At 47.4% G+C, this 17715-nt stretch overlaps 1 protein-coding gene across 2 annotated transcripts in view; it reads right to left on the bottom strand.

Annotated features, from left to right (window-relative positions):
• Positions 1-15114, bottom strand: part of Ap2a2 (adaptor related protein complex 2 subunit alpha 2) — a 73291-nt gene extending 58177 nt beyond the window's left edge. Inside the window, exon 1 of one of the 2 annotated variants that reach the window (XM_008760010.4) lies at positions 14895-15114. In XM_008760010.4, the coding sequence (XP_008758232.1) occupies positions 14895-14961 (67 nt within the window). In that variant the 5' untranslated portion in view covers positions 14962-15114. The remainder of the gene's footprint in view (positions 1-14894) is intronic. The other variant, NM_031008.2, reaches the window with a different exon arrangement.
• Between the last annotated feature and the right edge of the window lie 2601 nt (positions 15115-17715).

Raw genomic sequence — 17715 nt, 5'->3', positions numbered from 1 at the left:
TACTCCAATAAGGCCACACCTCCTGACTGTGCTACTCCCTAAGGGGAAGCACTGAAACACAAGAATCTATGGGGGCCAAACCTATTCAAATCATCACAGGTGGCCAGAAGGACGAATCCATCTCTCCTCCTGGGCCTGACCTCATGCCCTCCAGCTTTAAATGTCAACTGTAACAGCACCCTGTATTCCTATCTCCAGCCCAGACCTCCAAACTCCACTCTCTTGTAACAAATATCTCTCTAAAACCTACTGGTCATTAGCAGGGTCCACACTTATCCTCTCTCTTAAAGATCTAAGAAGACACAGAGATATGCTCTGCCTCCAGTCAAAGAGAGGGAACCCAGGCCTGCTATCTCCCTGAACTGAGCAGGAGATGGACTCTGTAAGAAAATCCTTGACTTGACAGGTGCTACCCTGGTTAACAGGAAGCCTCTCAGCTGCAAGAAGCCCACTGTGGCCCTCTTCTGGTAAGGACCCCACCTCAAACAAGAGCCAGGCATTGTGGCACACACCTGTAATTCCAGAACTTAATAAGTAGAGGCAAGAAGTGATGAGTTCAAGTCCAGTCTCCACTACACAGTAAGTTGGAGGTCAGCCTGGCCTACAAGACTCTTAAAAGGGGAGAGAAAAGAGTGAAATCAGCCCCAGGCCTGAGGCTACTCTGGTCCTTCCTTACCAGACCAAACTGCCCCCAAATGACCTGGCTTCAGCCCAGAACAAAGTTCTGTGATATTTATAGGCAAGGTAATCATTCAAAACTAAGGAGGGACTCACAATGTCTAAATCGCAGGAAATGTCACCCTGTGGACAAAAAAAACAGAAACAACTTATAAGGAGAAAGGAGTTCAACTAACAGGCATAGGCTGTTAGGCTGTGAACGGCAGAAGGTAGAGCTGGGAGAGCACTCGTGGTGCCCAGCATGTTAGCAACCTGGCACCACAGGTCACAAGCTGAAAGAACAGCCCCAGGGACTTAGGCAAGTGGAGCAAACAGAAAGAAGACCATCCGTGAGGGCTGGGGGATCTCATGGGGCAACGAGTGTGTGTGAGAGAACAGACACGAGTTTCAAACAGATGAAAACTACAGCTATTGTTTGAATCTGGGATGCCCCCAAAAGCCATAAAGGCTTCTTCCCCAGCCTGGAGCTCCTGGGAGGTCATAAGTGGAAGCAAAGTATAAAAAGTAGAACACAGGGCAGGTCTTTGGGTCTGGGGCTTGCTCTCCCAAGAGACTATGGACCCCATTCTTCTACCTCTTCCACTTCCTGGTGCTTAGTTAAGTGATTCTGCTCTATGTGTTCACTCCATGAAGAGATGTCGTGTCACCTTTGCCATGCCACAGACCACAAACAATAGGACCATCCCCTCATAGACTGCAAACTCCAAAGTTATGAGAAAAATCAACTTTTTCTCTGTTTAAGTAGATCATCTCATCTGTCTTCCAGACTTCAGAACTATAAGTCCACTGGTCTAAAAAGCTCAAATCTCAAGGATAGAAACTTTAACAGAATAAATCAAACTGCCTAAAAGCATCACTAGCACAGGAACAATACCAGAGAGACACAGAGGCTATAAAGATGACAGCAGATCCCATACGGGTACCAGAGACAGGATGTGCCAGCCCAGAAGCAGACCCACCAGCAGAAACAAGTCTATTGTTTCATATAGTACATATGAGCAAAAAGGGGGGAGAGAATGAATGTGTACACATGTGAGGGGGGGCTGCCATGGAGGCTGGAGAGGATGCCTGATTCCCTGGAGCTGAAATTACAAGCATTCTGGACGACCTAACATGAGTGCGAGGAACTGAACTCTGGTCCTCTGCAAAAGCAAGTGCTTGTATCCAGCAATCAATCTCTCCGGTCTCTACTTCAAACAATTTTAAAAGCTGGGTCATGCAGGGCTGGGGATTTAGCTCAGTGGTAGAGCGCTTGCCTAGGAAGCGCAAGGCCCTGGGTTCGGTCCCCAGCTCTGAAAAAAAGAACCAAAAAAAAAAAAAAAAAAAAATCTTTAAAAGCTGGGTCATCAGCCAGGCAGTGGTGGCGCATGACTTTAATTCCAGGAGAGAGATGCAGGTGGTTCTCTAAATTGAAGGCCAACCTGGTCTAGAGATTGAATTCCAGGACAGCTAGGGCTGCACAGAGAAATCCTGTCTCAAAAAACAAAAACAAAAACAAAAAACAAACAAAACTGGGGCATCCATAGTCAAGAGAGCAGGCATCTGACCAGGGCCTGATCTCAGGGTGTAATGTGACAGGGCAGAATGGTGTCACGGTAGATCTAGGCCAGGTATGGGCCCATAACTTTAATCCAAGCACTAGGGAGGTAGAACAAGCAATCTTTGTATAAGGCTAACCTGGTCTACATAGAGCGCCCCAGGCTAGTAGGGGTTGCAAAGTGTAACCTAAAAAATTATTTTTAGATGGGTGTGGTGATACACACCTTTAATCCCAGCACTCAAGAGGCAAAGGCATCAGACCTCTGTGAGTTTCAGGCCAGCCTGGTCTATGTAGCAAGTTCCACAACATCCAGGGCTATGCAAAGAAACTCTGTCTCAAAATCCAAAAAAATAAAATAAAATAATTTTATTGTGGGGCAGTGGTGGCTCATGCCTTTAATCCCAACATTCATGAGACAGAGGCAGGCAGATTTCTGTGAGTTTGAGGCCAGCATGGTCTATAGACCTAGTTCTTGGATAGCCAGGGCTACACAGAGAAACTGCCTTGAAAAACCAAAATAACAATAATAATAATTTTATGTATTTATTTAGTGTTGCTATTAAAGGTGTGTCACCATCCTGTCTAATTAAAAAAAAATGCCATCCAGTGCCCATGCACACTAACAATCTAGAAAAAAAAAAAGAAATCTGAACTATACACCACACTCAGAACACTCATATGAATGTTGCTATAGGGCTGGAGAGATGGCTCAACAGTTAAGAGCACTGACTGCTCTTCCAGAGGTCCTGAGTTCAATTCCCAGCAAGGACACGGTGGCTCACAACCATCTATGATGAGATCCAATGCCCTCTTCTGGTGTGTATGAGGACAGCTACAGTGTACTCACATACATAAAATAAATAAATCTTTTTTAAAAAATGCTGTTGTACCAAAATCATAACAAAGGAAACTATTCCAGCACTCAGGAGACAGGTAAATCTCTAAGTTCAAAGTCAGCAGCTTAGTCTATATTATGAGACCTTATTTTTGAAGAAAAAAAAAAAAGGAGGAGGAAGAAGAAGGAGGAAGAAGAGGAAGAGGAGAAGGAGGAGGAGGAGGAGGAAGAGGAGGAGGAAGAAGAGGAGGAGGAGAAGGAGGAGGAAGAGGAAGAGGAGGAGGAGGAGGAGGAAACAGCAGCAGCACCACTACTATAACCACCACAGCAACACAGATCAGATGTGGTAGCATCTGGAACCGCAGAACTTGGGAGGCTTGAGACAGGAGGATGAAGGATCAAGGCCAATCTGGAGTACACAGTATCTTGTTCTGGAAGAAAAATCCCCTGGAATTTACTATATTATTAATGCAGGGCATTTGCCTAGGGATTCTCCAGCTCCAGCCTCCATCCAAGCAAAGCCAAAGAAAATAAGAATGGAAGTATAAGAAAGAAAGAAGATGGCTCACCTCAAACCCACCATCCACCTGCCTCAGCCTCCGGAGTGCGGGGTTCTAAGAGCACACCTCCATATTGCGTATTCTTGTTTTCTTTTTTTAAAAGCAATAAACCTATTACATTAGATGTGCAATAAATCAGAGAGTATGAAGGAGACAGCACTCAGAACTGGATCCTTATCTCCCACCACAAGGACAACAATGACAAGTACGGCAGCTTCCAAAGCATGGGGGGTGAGGGGCGGATGTGTGTGCACATGGTGGTATGCACCTTCAATCCCAGAGAATCCCAGGCCAGCCTAGTCTCCAGGACTTCCAGAGTTACCTACTAAGGCCTGATCTCAAACCAAAAAAGGGGGTAGATGGAAGGAGAGGACTGTGGGGCGGGGGGGGGGGGGAACAGGAGGGATGAAGGGGGAAAGTGCTAGGAGAGAAAACTGGAATGGGGGGTGGGCATCCCTGGGATAAGCTAGAAACCTAGGACAATGGGAACTCCCTCGAATCAATGAGGTGACCCTAGGGATTCCTAGCAATGGGGGGATACGGAGCCTGAACTGGCCATCTCCTATAACCAGGCAGGACTTCCAGTGGAGGGACTGGGATACCAACCCAGCCACAAAACCTTAGATCCACAATTTGTCCTGCCTACAAGATGTGCAAGGATAAAAAATGGAGCAGAATGAGGGAGGGGTCAACCAAGGACTGGCCCAGCTTGAGATCCATGCCATGAGACCCCTGACACTATTGACAATATTCTGCTATGTTTGAAGTCAGGTCCATAGCATAACTGTCATCAGAGAGGCTTCACACAGAAACTGATGGAAACTGATGCAAAGACCCACAGCCAAACATTAGGTGGAGCTTGGGGAATCCTGTGGAAGAGGGAGAGGAAGTATTGAAGGAGCCAGAGGGGTCAAGGACACCATAACAGAACCTACAGAATCAACTAACAAGCCCATGGGGCCAACCAGGGAGCATGAATGGGACAGCCCTAGGCCCTCTACACACAGGTAACAGTTGTGCAGCTGGGTGTCTCCATGTGGGGACTCCTAAAGCTGGAGCAGGGGTTTCTCTGACACCCTGCCTGCCTTTGGATCCCTTTCCCCTTGTGTAGCCTCAATAAAAGATGTGACTAAGCTTACTGCAACTTAATATGCCAAGGCTGGTAGATAGCCATGGGAGGACTCTCTTTTCTGAGGAGAAGTGGGGGAGAGCTGGATGAGGACGGAGGGGAGCGGGAGAACCTGGGAGAAGAGAGAGGAGAAGCTGTGATGAGATGTAAAGTAAATAAATAATTTAACCAATTTAAAAAAAAACCGAATGTCAGCTTCAGAGGCTGAGGCAGCCTCGGGCAGAAGGACCTGGTGCTCCCAGGAGTAATTTTAGCCTGCAGCTCCCTCCAGCTGCACTCTCACCTCGTAGGAGAGAGGGATTTGCTACCCTGTGCAGGGACAATGCAGGCTACAGTTAAATATGGCAACAAAAGCTTAACATGGAAAACTGACTGAATGTAGTCAACAAGGTGGGGTACACCTGTATTTCTAGCTACTTCTAAGGCTGAGGCAGGAGAATGACTGAACCTAGGAAATGGAATGCCAGCCTAAGCAATGTGGCCATCACCATGGGTATGTGTATTCACTAATAGTGGTGAGGAATCTACCAGAGAGAACTTATAGAGGAACCCTTGAAAATAGACTCACAACAGCCCACAGTACCAATAAACTTCAAACTGGACAAAGACTTTCAAACGTCTATAGGCATAAATGGGATTCAAAACAGGGCTCTGATTTGTTGGTACCATGACCAGCAAAAACCACCTATACCAAAAATAAATATAAAAAAGCTATTGAATTTGTTTTTGTTATTGTTTTAGGGGAAAAGTTGGTGTTTTTGTTATGGTTTGTTTTGTTTTTGTTTTTTGTTTAAGAAGGTTCTCAAGTAATCTAAGGCTAGCTTCAAACTTGCTATGTAGCCAAGGTTAGCCTGATCCTCCTGCCTCTGCTTCCCAAGTGCTGGGGTTACAAGCATGCATCACAATGCTGAGCTTCAGACATGTATTTGCATTTGCTTTCTTGCTTTTTTTTTTTTTTTTTTTTTTTTTTTTTTTTTTTTGCTGTTTTGGTCTGTGTTTTTGAGACAGGGTCTCTATTATTATGTAGGTTGGCTGTGTAGCCCAGGCTGGCCTCAAAGTCACAGAGATCCACCTGCCTCTGCCTCCCAAATCTTGGGATTAAAGACTACCACACCCAGACTCAGAACTATATTTTGAACTATAAAATATGCAAACCAGAAAATATTAAAAAATACTCATATTTCACCATTTTAAAAGATTTTCACTACCTAGAAAAACCCTGTCTCCAAAAAAAAAAAAAAAAAACAAAACAAAACAAAACCAAAAACAAACCTGCAAGTAGAAGGAACACAGGCGAGCTATCTACCAGCACACTCCAGCCCGTACCTTGTGCTCCTCCCACAGAAGCCCTCTGGCCTAACCTAACCTTATTCCCAGGCCCAAACCCTCCCACCGTCCCCCAGTCCGTTCTGAATACTGAAGGGAAAGGGGTGAGGTTGCCCAGGGAATTCATGGCTTTAGGGTCCACAGTGCGGGGAGTAACACCCTTCTCCACCCAGTTCCCTGAAGGGTTACAGTAACAGTGACTTTGTGACCTCAGGTCCCACGCTCTCTTGGTCTGTGTTCTGTGTACAGGGCACTATTTCTCAGTGAAACTGTTGTCTGCTCACAAGCTATCTAGTGTATGCATGTTGGCCAAGCCTAACAATGCCACATCCACACAATGCCAGGGCTAATTATGAGACACTTGCACAGGGACACCCAATGAATCCTAGACACCAGAGTAAAACTGCATGTGTGGTACTGTTTTTCGGACATGTCAGCCTTTGCTGGCCACCACATGGGAGTCAGGAAAGTTTAGAAAGCAAACCCTGATACAGTTTTGTTATCTGAGTGTAAGGCATCATATGATTTAGTAAAAGCCGTCCATTTGGTTTTGTTCTTTGGCTTGGTTTAAAACAGGGTGTCCTCCTGTAGCCCAGAGAGGCCTGGAATTGATCCTCCTGTCTCGGCCTCTGCTGAGATTGGAAGTGTGCAGAACACCTACTCTGCTCATTTGTGGTTTTGTTTGTTTGTTTGTTTGTTTGTTTGTTTTTAAAGATTTATTTATTTATTTTGTGTATCAGTACACTGTAGCTGTCTTCAGACACACCAGAAGAGGGCATCGGGTCCCATTACAGATGGTTGTGAGCCACCATGTGGTTGCTGGGAATTGAACTCAGGACCTCTGGAAGAGCAGTCAGTGCTCTTAACCACTGAGCCATCTCTCCAGCCCCCTCATTTGTGTTTTAAGCCAATGCCTTTCGCTCTGCATTTCTTCCCAACTGTGGAGACTTTTACTTAGCTCTACATACAGAAGCCGGAAGAGGCCACTCGACTTTGTAGCTCCTATGATCTTCCATATCAGGCCTTACATGAGACCTCATGCAGCTCACCGCTGACCACACGGAGAGGCTGGGAGGGAACATTCCAGACCGTATTAATCTGCAGGCAGGTAGGAACTGCATCACACACTTCCACTTCCACTGGAAAGAATGCTTGTTAGGCAAAGCCACACCCAAGCACACGGTCCTCCAAAGTTACTTGGAATCGCTGATTCGTAGTGCCCAATACCATTTATACCTCTTATTATTTCTGTGTCCCGTAGGATCACCCACCTCCAATCAGAGAGCTCCGTCAGGCAGGGTGTCGGTCGGTACCACTCCAGATCTGAGAAATCACCAGGCAGGCGCCCATCCTGCCATCTCAATGGCAGTGCCAGTCCACTGTGCTTTGCAGGTTCAGGAGGGTTTTTTTTTTCTTTGTGATGGCATTTTAATGTGAAACCCAAGCTGACATCAAACACACAGTCCTCCTGCCTCTGGAATTAAAAGCTTACAATGCACAGCTTCAGATAGTGGGTTTTTGTTTTTTCTTTCTTGATCCAACTCTGGTTATCAGTCTTGGTAGCAAGCACCTCATCCCTCTGAACCATCTGGGCAGTCTAGGCCCAACCAAGATTTCTGACTAATTTACTACAGATTAACGAAAATACTTTTGAACCTTACAAATCCTGAAGTTTGAGCTCAAGGGAGGCCTCATGCTCAAGAAGCTGCCACAGGTGAGATCCACCAGAGTGCAGCCCCTTCTGCTCCGGAGTTGACACCACATACTTCAGCTCTTCTCGTGTAAACTGTCTTCAAAATACCATTCAGGGATGGGAAGATGCTTCAGTGCTTAAAACACTTGTTTTTCTTGCAAAGGCCCAGGGTTCAACTCCCAACACCCAAATAGCATTCCCAGCCATCCAGAACCCCAGCTGCGGGGAACCCAACACCTTCTGACCTCAGGCCCCAGACATTCATTCAGAATGCAGACATACATGCAAACAAAATACTCACATACATGAAGCTAAAAATGCTTCAAAGTAACCATTTCTCCAGCAGATGCTCATCTGCCCTTCTAGTCTGACTCATTTGTTTTTTTAAAGAGCCAAGGAACTGCCATTTAATCCCACAGAGACAGCCTTTCTAAGAACCGTGCCTCAAGCAGTTGCCAAAGCACAGAGAATCATTCTAAGAGGAAAAGAGAGGTACCAAGCATGGCGTACACCTGCAATCCTAGCACTCCACAGGCTAAGCTAGACTACACATGAATTCAAGGCAAGCCTGGAATACACAGTAAAAGTCTCAACTGCGGGGTGGAGCGGGAGATTGAGATTACTGCTAGGTACTGACATTGAAAGGTGCTACCAATGGGAGCCAACTTGTCACAAAACAGTGTAAGCCCTTCCTGAGGGTGGGAAAGTACTGTGGAGCTCCTGTGAGTATCTCCTGGAAGCCCCAACCAACAGTGCACACAGGAATGGCAGTTAAGACTTCCTTCCTCATCCCTCACCACCATCCTGTCACAAGTTTTCAAAATGGGCTTCTAAGGAATATGAATTATGCAGAAGATTGCAAAAGAAAATGTGCAAGACAAGCATTCTTCTCAAAAAGTCAGCACTTCTCAATGGGACTATCAGGAGAGAAGACAGTGAGTGAACTTTACAGGCTTTTAACTTTGAAGGTTCTTTTTAAAACTCAACAAAAGCTTAGGCATAATAGCATATGACTATAATCTCAGTGCCTCAGAGACAGTCCATGCTACCTAGGAAGCCCTTAATCGATTAATAAATATCTAAGCATGGTGGCTCACATTGTACTTAGAGGGCGAAGGGAACAAACAAGAACCACACAGTCAGTTCTAGGTCAGTCTCAGTATGAGACCCCATCTCACATAAGTAAAAAATATTTTTTTTCATTAAAACAAGGGGCGGTCAGGCATGGTTGCTCATGCCTTTAATTCTAACATTAGGGAGACAGATTTAGGTGGGTCTTGTGAGTTCAAGGCCAACCTGGTCTACAAAGTGACCTGGGCCCCAGTAAAGTCCAGGACAGTCAGGGCTATTATGGAGAACTCTGTCTCAAAAACAAATAAAGTAAGTCAAAGAAAATGAAAATAAAAAAAAAAAAAAAACAGAAAAACCCTGTTAAAAAAATAAATAAGGGGGGTTGGGGATTTGGCTCAGTGGTAGAGCACTTGCCTAGCAAGCGCAAGGCCCTGGGTTCGGTCCCCAGCTCCGAAAAAAAGAAAAAAAATTAAATAAATAAATAAATAAATAAATAAGGGCTGGAGAGATGGTTAAAAGCACCAACTGCTCTTCCAGAGGTCCTGAGTTCAATTCCCAGCAACCACATGGTGGCTCACAACCATCTGTAAAGAGATCCAATGCCTTCTGGTACATCTGAAGACAGCTACAGTGTACTTATATATAATAAATGAATAAATCTTAAAAATAAATAAATAAATATTTAAATAAAAACATTCAACAACAGACCAGGTCTAATTTATCTTTACCATTATTGAGGAAAATCAAGTACCAACTTCATGTTTAATGTTTATACAGAAGCTTAAACAGAATTCGAATTGTTATGTTCCATTTCTCAATGTCCAACTTATGGCTAATAACTGAGATTCTATGACCAAATAAGTTGTCTGAGATCTTAGTGATGCTGAAGTACAATTCAAAGGGGCATCTGCCACAGTGGACCCTGCCATACACAGCCGCTATGCTCTTCTCTGAGGACGGAAGAGGCGTGGCTTGGCCGCCCCACCCTCTCCTCCTTCACCTGGGCTCCTACGATGATTAAGAAGGCACCCAAGCATGATAAAAGCATTACACAGTCTCCAAAGCCCAGCTCCACACACAGAGATAAATGGCAATTTGGGCAGTTTCCTGCCCATAGCAATATGACAAGTCTTACAAGGACCCTCTGTCTTTCTGCTGCAGTCCTGCCTGTGACAGTCAATTCTCAGAGTATGCCATGCTCAGTCAGTACTGTACAGAAAGATGCTCTACAACCTGTGATGGAGGTGCCCACTAAACCACAGCAAGGTGAAAATACTTAGCAGAAAAGGCCCTCAATATACTTAACCCAGAGCCTCAGGCTCAGACGCACAGCTCACTGCAAAGTCAGGGACTGAGGGGAAGCTTCACTGGCTGCCACTGCTCGGGACTGTGAAAGGATCATACCACAAGCAGCCCAGTAAAAGATCAAAAATCAAAGCCAGATTTTCATGAACGAGCATTGCTTTTATGCATATTAATAAGATCAAAAACCCTGTCAGGCCAACCATCTTAGTTGGGACCACTGGTATCCCCAATCATATTGGACTGTTGTGAAGTCAACAGCAGTGCACAAAGACAAGTGCCACTTGTCTGGGGGTGTGGCTCCATGACAGTGCTCATCCCCAGCACTGCAAAAACTAATGAGGAAGACATGCTAAATAAGTTCCACATGGCTCTCCTTCGCGTCACTTGTACTCCCAATGTCAGAAGGGTTTGGTTTCCTTGGCACACCATCAACACAAAAGCCTACATGGATGTCAAGGACCACACCAGTGAAAAAGCCAATCTCCAAAGTCACATGCTGTACAATTCCATTTACGTGACATTCCTGAGATCACAAAATTACAGAGCTGGTGAGCAGATTAGCGGTTGCCATGGTGGGAGGCAGTGGGTGTGGCTATGAGAGCTAATGCTAGGGAGCTTCGTGGAACAGAGCAGAACAGTCTCTCAGAAGTGCAAGCAACTTGAAGCTATGCAAACTAAACCCACAAGCATCTCTCACACGCATGCACACACACACACACACACTCACTCTCTCTCTCTCTCTCAGATATGCATGATTACAAGTAAAATACTGACATCTAAGGCCTGAAATACTCAAGGCCCTGGGTTCAATCCCCAGAACCAAAAAAAAAAAAAAAAAAAAAAGTAAATAAACAAAATAATGAAATCTAATTATGCCAGTGGTTTGTACTAATGTTGGTTTTCCCGTGTTGAAAATACTGTGGTTACAAAAGATGTCCACATCAGGAAAGGTGGAATGAAGGGTGATGCCAAGGGCCTGCCTATCAATTTCTTCAGAACTTCCTATGAATCTACAATTATTTCAAAATAAGAAATTATTTAAAACTTGGACTAAAAAACAAACAGAAACATATTTTTTTTCTTTTTTAACATTCAGTGGGGCACACGTGCCACAGCAAACATGCCCAGTGTACATGTAGAGGTTAAAGAACAATTTGGTGAGTCAGTTCTCTCCTTCCACCATGTGGCTTCCAGGCATAGAACTCAGGTCAGCAGGCTTGACAGCCAGTGCCCTCACCAGCTGAGCTACGTCACCAGCCCAAACCAGCAGTTAGGAACACCAGCTGCTCCTGAAGAGGACCCAGGTTCAACTCTGTACACCTACATGGCTACTAACAACGACAGCTCCAGTTCCAGGGAGCTGATGCCTTCTTCTGACCTCCATAGGCACCAGGCACACATGGCACACAGACAGACATGCAGGCAAAAAATTCATACACTATATATATATGTATGTATGTATGTATGCATGCGTGCACCTGTATGCATGCTACAGTATGTATGTATGTATGCATGCGTGCACCTGTATGCATGCTACAGTATGTATGTATGCATGCGTGCACCTGTATGCATGCTACAGTGTATGTGTATGTATGTATGTATGTATGTATGTATGTATGTATGTGTGCATGTGTTGTTATTTAAAGAAGAAAAAAGAAACAATCTGAGATGGCCCAGCAGTTAAGAACAGTTGCTGCTGCATGGGGTTGGGGATTTAGCTCAGTGGTAGAGCACTTGCCTAGGAAGCGCAAGGCCCTGGGTTCGGTCCCCAGCTCCGAAAAAAAGAACCAAAAAAAAAAAAAAAAAAAAAAAAGAACAGTTGCTGCTCATGCAAAGGACACAGGTTCTATTCCCAGCACCCACCAACCACACTGGGGAGATCACAACAACCTGTCAGTTCTGTTCTAGAAAATTCAACACCTTCTTCTGGCCTCTCCCAACACCTGTATGCACATGATACACACATAAACAAGCAGACACACATACACATAAATAAAAATAAATAAAGGCAAGAGAAACAGAAGCATTTACAAGGTTCTGACACACTAAAATCATATTACTAAGTTCACAGGCCCTGGCTGAAGCAGACCAGGAAGGAACACATTAGTTTTATAAGACTGAATGTGGGGTTGGGGATTTGGCTCAGTGGTAGAGCGCTTGCCTAGCAAGCGCAAGCCCCTGGGTTCGATCCCCAGCTCCGAAAAAAAAAAAAAAAAAGACTGACTGTGTCTGTTACCTGAGCTGCAAAGCTGCAGGCCTCCATGACATGGGAGTAGGTTGGGAGAGGGTAAACTAGTAACCCAAGCGCGAACAAGATGCAGAACCTCACAGCTCCCACATCCCTTTATCCCTCTCGACCCTTCCCTCTCAGCCTTCACTCAACACAGGCCCTCGGAGAGACACCAGATAAAAACACTGCTGAAACAGACATGACACAGACTTTGAGGACACATCAGCTTATCACCAACCCCTTGAGAACCAAGGCTCACTGACTGGCAGCTTCTAGCTACAAGGATGGTACCAGAGTCAGGATCCAGCACTGCACCCTGGGGGCTGACCTAGCACTCCCTCTCCACAGAGCCACCACCCACTCCCATCATGAGAAAATACAAACTCAGGAAAAGGGAGAGTAGTGACACTGCCCAACCCCCATGGCCTAGGGATCATGTTCACACCAGCTCTGGTCCCCGGCTCGAGTGAGAATTTCTGCGTCTTGCTTGGAGCTGACTCACTCACAGAGCACATATTGTATGCCAGACACTGAGGGGCACGGGGCGGGGTGGACTGAAGAGCATGAGGGCCCTTGCTCTGGTACTTCCTGTGCAGCAGGACATAAGACTCCCCTGGAAGAGACAACATGCTCCACAGAAGAGACTCGCAGTGTCATGGGAGCCCTGACAGCAGAGAAGGAAGGTATTCTGAGAGGATGGCTAGGTTACATAGAAACCTGCTCCCAGGGAGGCCCAGATACCCCATCTTCTAACGGGTCCTCTAGGTTCAGTCTTGTACATCCCATACACCTCTGAGGAGCCATTTACCACTATTCAACTGAGGCACTTGGTGTTGCCAAACATCCTCCAAGAGGCAGAAGTGCCCCCCCACCAAACAAATATCGATCATCCCCAAAGATTAGCTGTGCCAAGATAGGGATGGCTTCTCTACCAATTTACCCAGTTCCTACCACGTATCAAACACCGGGCATGTCTAACAAGTGGTAACCTGTTGGGTGAGAAACTGCTTTCACCATCAATATCCTGCCCAATGTAACTCTCTTCAGAAGACAGAAGGATGGAGATGGGGATATTGTTGGGGGCGGGGGGTAGGGGGGGAGATACTTGCTGGCACACTGAAGACCCACATGATGGAAAGAGAAAACAGACTTCTGAGATGTCCTCTGACTACAACACAAGACACCATGGCTTGTGGGTGAATACACAGACACACACACAACACACACACTTATACATGCAATTTCTTACAAAAATTTTCAGAACAAATGCATTATGACTATGAATGTTATTGTCTAAAATTTTGGTAAGCCCTGATCCAAGGATGCCTGTTATCTTTGCAGAGCAGGGAAGGACAGAAGTCTACCTCTTCCAGAGTCCTACAGAGCCAGGCAAGCTGGGGTCCTGCACACAGTCTTAGGGAATACAGTATAAAATGAAGTGTTAGTGTGACAACACAAGGGCCAAATTCCTCAGGACACATATTAATCTCTAAAGTAACAAAACTTATGGAGTCAGCTATTTGTGAATACCAAGTAAAAAATAAACTGACAGGAAAATGCCTTTTCTTCTCTGCAGTAAGGGGGTGTCTGATAACCCTCAGAAGTTTCCGTAAGCCAAAGTCCTGGGCACCCGCCCTTCGTGACCTTTAACCTTCCGACCCATTTCACTTTGTGCAGATTTTTTTTTTCTACCCAGGGGACACTGGCTACAGAACTGCTCAGCGAGAAGCAGGCGCAGCTTCCACATCCACACCCGGCTGCTCCCGGTTCCCTGGGGGAATGAGTCACTTTAATCGCAGTGGGTGAGATCTAATCATCGCGCCCAACATGCCGCCTGAATCAGGTCCGAGAGACGTGTAGTGTCCCTATCCCCGCCCAAAGAGAAAATTCACGCTGTTTTGGAAAAGGCTGGGTTAAAGGCTCCATTACTAGAAAGACCAAGATGACATCATGCTGGGGAGGGGCGTCTTGGGCCGGAAACCCCTCGACTGCCACAAACCCCACAGACTCCCCAGCCCGCCCCGCACTCCCATCGCTACACCTAGATCTCAAGACACCTAAGCTCCGCACCTCAGTCTGAACACCCACAGGCAATCTCCAGCTGTCCAAACCCATACATGCAACCACTCCACCAGGGGTCCGCACCCCAGATCTCTGCCTAACCCACTACCAGATTTGCACCTCCAGGACCCTGCCCCACACACCCGCACCAATCTTCACTCCACACCCCATCGTGGGTCAGGACTTGGGACACCACTATCCCCACCACAGTTTGGGCCCCCGCAGCAAGCAACCAACTCCCGCCAGATGTGCACCCAGGACGCGCGCTCTGCACCCTAAGCGCCCGCGCGGGACCCCCGCCCCACCGCGCGATCTGCACCCCGCAGCCCTCCTTCCCAGGCCTGCGCCGACCCACGCACCGGCCCATACCCTCTTCCCCGTTTCGGCCGAACCCCCAGGCCCCCGGCCGCACCTGCGGACCCCCAGCCGCGCCCCCGCTCAGGCCCGCCCGGCGTCTGACACTCACAGTTACGGATATCGGAGATGAAGACCGCTAGGCCTCGCATCCCCTCCCCCTTGGATACGGCCGGCATCTTTGCGACCCGGGAGCGGCCTCGGCGGCGGGCTGGAACAGAACGGGCGCGGCCGTCACGCCGAGTAGCCCTGGAGCGCGGAGCCGCCTAGCCACAGCCGCCTCGGGCCCCCGAGCGCCGCTCGCTGAGCCGCGCGCGCGAGCACGCACGACGCACGCGCCGGCGCGCACGCTGAGCCTCGCGCCCGGCGACGGGCGGTGCAAGGGAGCGTGCGCGTTCTCGCGGTGCTGGGGGGCGGGGGGGCAGGGGGAACGGGGGCGTGGCGCGGGATAGAGCAGGTTTACCGCTTGGAGAACCCCAGAGGTGCGGAGCAAGCAAGCGCCGCCTGTTATCACCTCTTGGTGAAGGATCCTTCTAATGTATACCGGAGTAGCCCCGATCTCGCTCTCCCGGGTGAGCCCGGCTTTACCTAGACAGGGACACTGACACCAGTGCCGGATCAACCCAGTGTCACACCGGGGTTTGGGGGAGAAGCGGGCTGCGCTAGCACCTGCAGCGGTCAACCTTTGCCTGTGCACACCTGCCCCAGCGCCCTGGCAGTAAGAGTGACCTCCTTCCCCAGTCCACCGGTGTGGAACCAGAGTCAGAGGCGTTTACAAGCCTCTAAGCTAGGACAAAAGCTCTACTCCAGGCCCCTACTTCCCTTACAGATGAGGAAACTGAGGATCGAAGATAGACTGACCACTCTGGCCCAGGTGACTGTTTTCTGGAGTACAACCTCTCAACATCCATTCAAGCCCCTTCGCTTCTTGCTTCTGCTCCCCTGTTCCCCTCTAGCGAGGTGGACCCATTGGATCCTTCCTATGCACCCATTCTGCAGAGGAGCGGGCTGAGCCTAACGCTCCAGGAAACGGAGATCTCTCTTCTGTAAAGAGGAAGTTTCCCATTTAAGGTGGTTATCACGATCCAGACGCACCAAGCAGAACTCTGCCCCTTCTCATGATCTTTTACACAGCTGTGGTGGAGCCTAGCTAGCCAAGAGAAGGAAGAGACAGGACCCTCCTATAATTCAGGCATCCCACCAAGGTCGCAGGACTGATGGAAGAAACTGAGAATGTAAGAAGCTAAATCTCTGGCAAGGCTGCTGACTTTGCCTGACTTTTTAAGAGGCAAAAGAGCCAGCACCAGAAAATAAACATCCTCCAGCTGTCTGCCCCATCAGAAAGATGCTTCTGGGCTATAAGAGGAGTGATGGGCAGAGGACAATAGGCACCGGCAAAGCCTATGCCCGGAGGCTGCAAGAGATTCTCTGACTCCTCCATTGTACTGACTCTCAGAGTCACCACAGTCATCCCATAATTAATATTTTAAATAATTTTATTATAAATTGCTTATTGAGAGGAATGTGCGATGGGGAGCTGGAAGGACACGTATGAGAGTGGATTTTTTTTCTCTTCCATCTTGTGAGTCCCAGGAAGCATCTTCACCTGCTGAGCTAGCTCAAAAAATGGTTAATCCTGACTGTCCAATTTACACTCATCGTGAAAACAAACATCTGGGCATGCCTGCCAGGAAGTTTCTAGATTAGTTTAATTAGATAGGAAGGCCCACCACAAATATAGGCAGTACAGGTCCTGAGCTGAAGAAAAGAAAAGGGACTGAGCACCAGCATTCATCTGTCTCCTGGCTGTGGTGACAATGTGACCAGCTGCCTGAGCTCTTATAGTCGAGACTTCCCATTCTAATAGACTATATCCTCCAACTGTGAGCTTCAGCAAATCCTTTTCTAACTTGCTTTTGTCACAGGGGGGGAAAAAAGTAATATAGTGTCACAGAAGGGTGCCACATTAGGCCTGACAAGTAGACTCAAGAAAGACTCCATCTATGCCCACTGCCTTTGCCATCTCAGATCCGAAAGCCCCCAGGTCAATTTCCCCACCCAAGCCTTGAACCTGAGCACATGGCCCTTCCAAAGCACTCACTGAAGGAGAGGCTGCATTGGTAATGTGCTGTCCTTGGGGACAATTTTGTTTAAGCTGTCTGAACTAGAGATTTGTCACAGTATTTTCCCCAAGTTCAGATGGTATTGAGAACCCTACCTTCCTCCATAACCACTAGGTCAGAAGGGCTCTGCAAGCTCCCGCTGCAGTTTTATAGAGAGGACAGCAGAGCATGCCCTGTCTCATTTTCTATGCTCTCCTAGCTCTGCTCTTGCCTGCCTCCTTTCACGTTTACAAATGGCCCAGTTTCCTTCCTGGAGTTTCTTCAGTAGGTCACAGATAATGAACCTTACACCGAATATTGGGGTTCTCTTCCTGGTTCAGGTTTAACTAGGTCCTGAGCATATTGAAGGACAGGGATGTAGAAATCTTCAAGCCCAGTGGCTATCTTTATGATTAGATGATTACCTATGGTCATCAGAAGTGACGAGGGGGGCATGAACCTTTGATCCCAGCACTTGGGAAGCAGAGGCAGGGGGATCTCTGTGACTTTGAGGCTAGCCTGGTCTGCAGAGCTAGTTCTGGGACAGTCAGAACTACTGTAGTCTGGGCTACACAAAGAAACCTTGTCAAGAAGAAGGAAGAAAAAAGATAAAGAGAAGAAGAGGGAGGAGAAGGAGGAGAAAGAGGACGAGGAAGAAGAAGGAGAAAGAGGAGGAAGAAGAAGGAGAAAGAGGAGGAGGGAGAAGAAGAAGAGAAAGAGGAGAAGGAAGGAGGACGGGACAGGGACAAGTGCTCAGGAAGGCCAGATCCTGAAAGAGACCCCTGCCACAAATGATGAGTAGCTATTGAGGGATTCAAAAACTCTAAAGTG

Source organism: Rattus norvegicus, chromosome 1 (genome assembly GCF_036323735.1).
Source record: "Rattus norvegicus strain BN/NHsdMcwi chromosome 1, GRCr8, whole genome shotgun sequence".
Lineage (NCBI taxonomy): Eukaryota > Metazoa > Chordata > Mammalia > Rodentia > Muridae > Rattus > Rattus norvegicus.
This window is presented reverse-complemented; position numbering and strand designations above follow the sequence as displayed.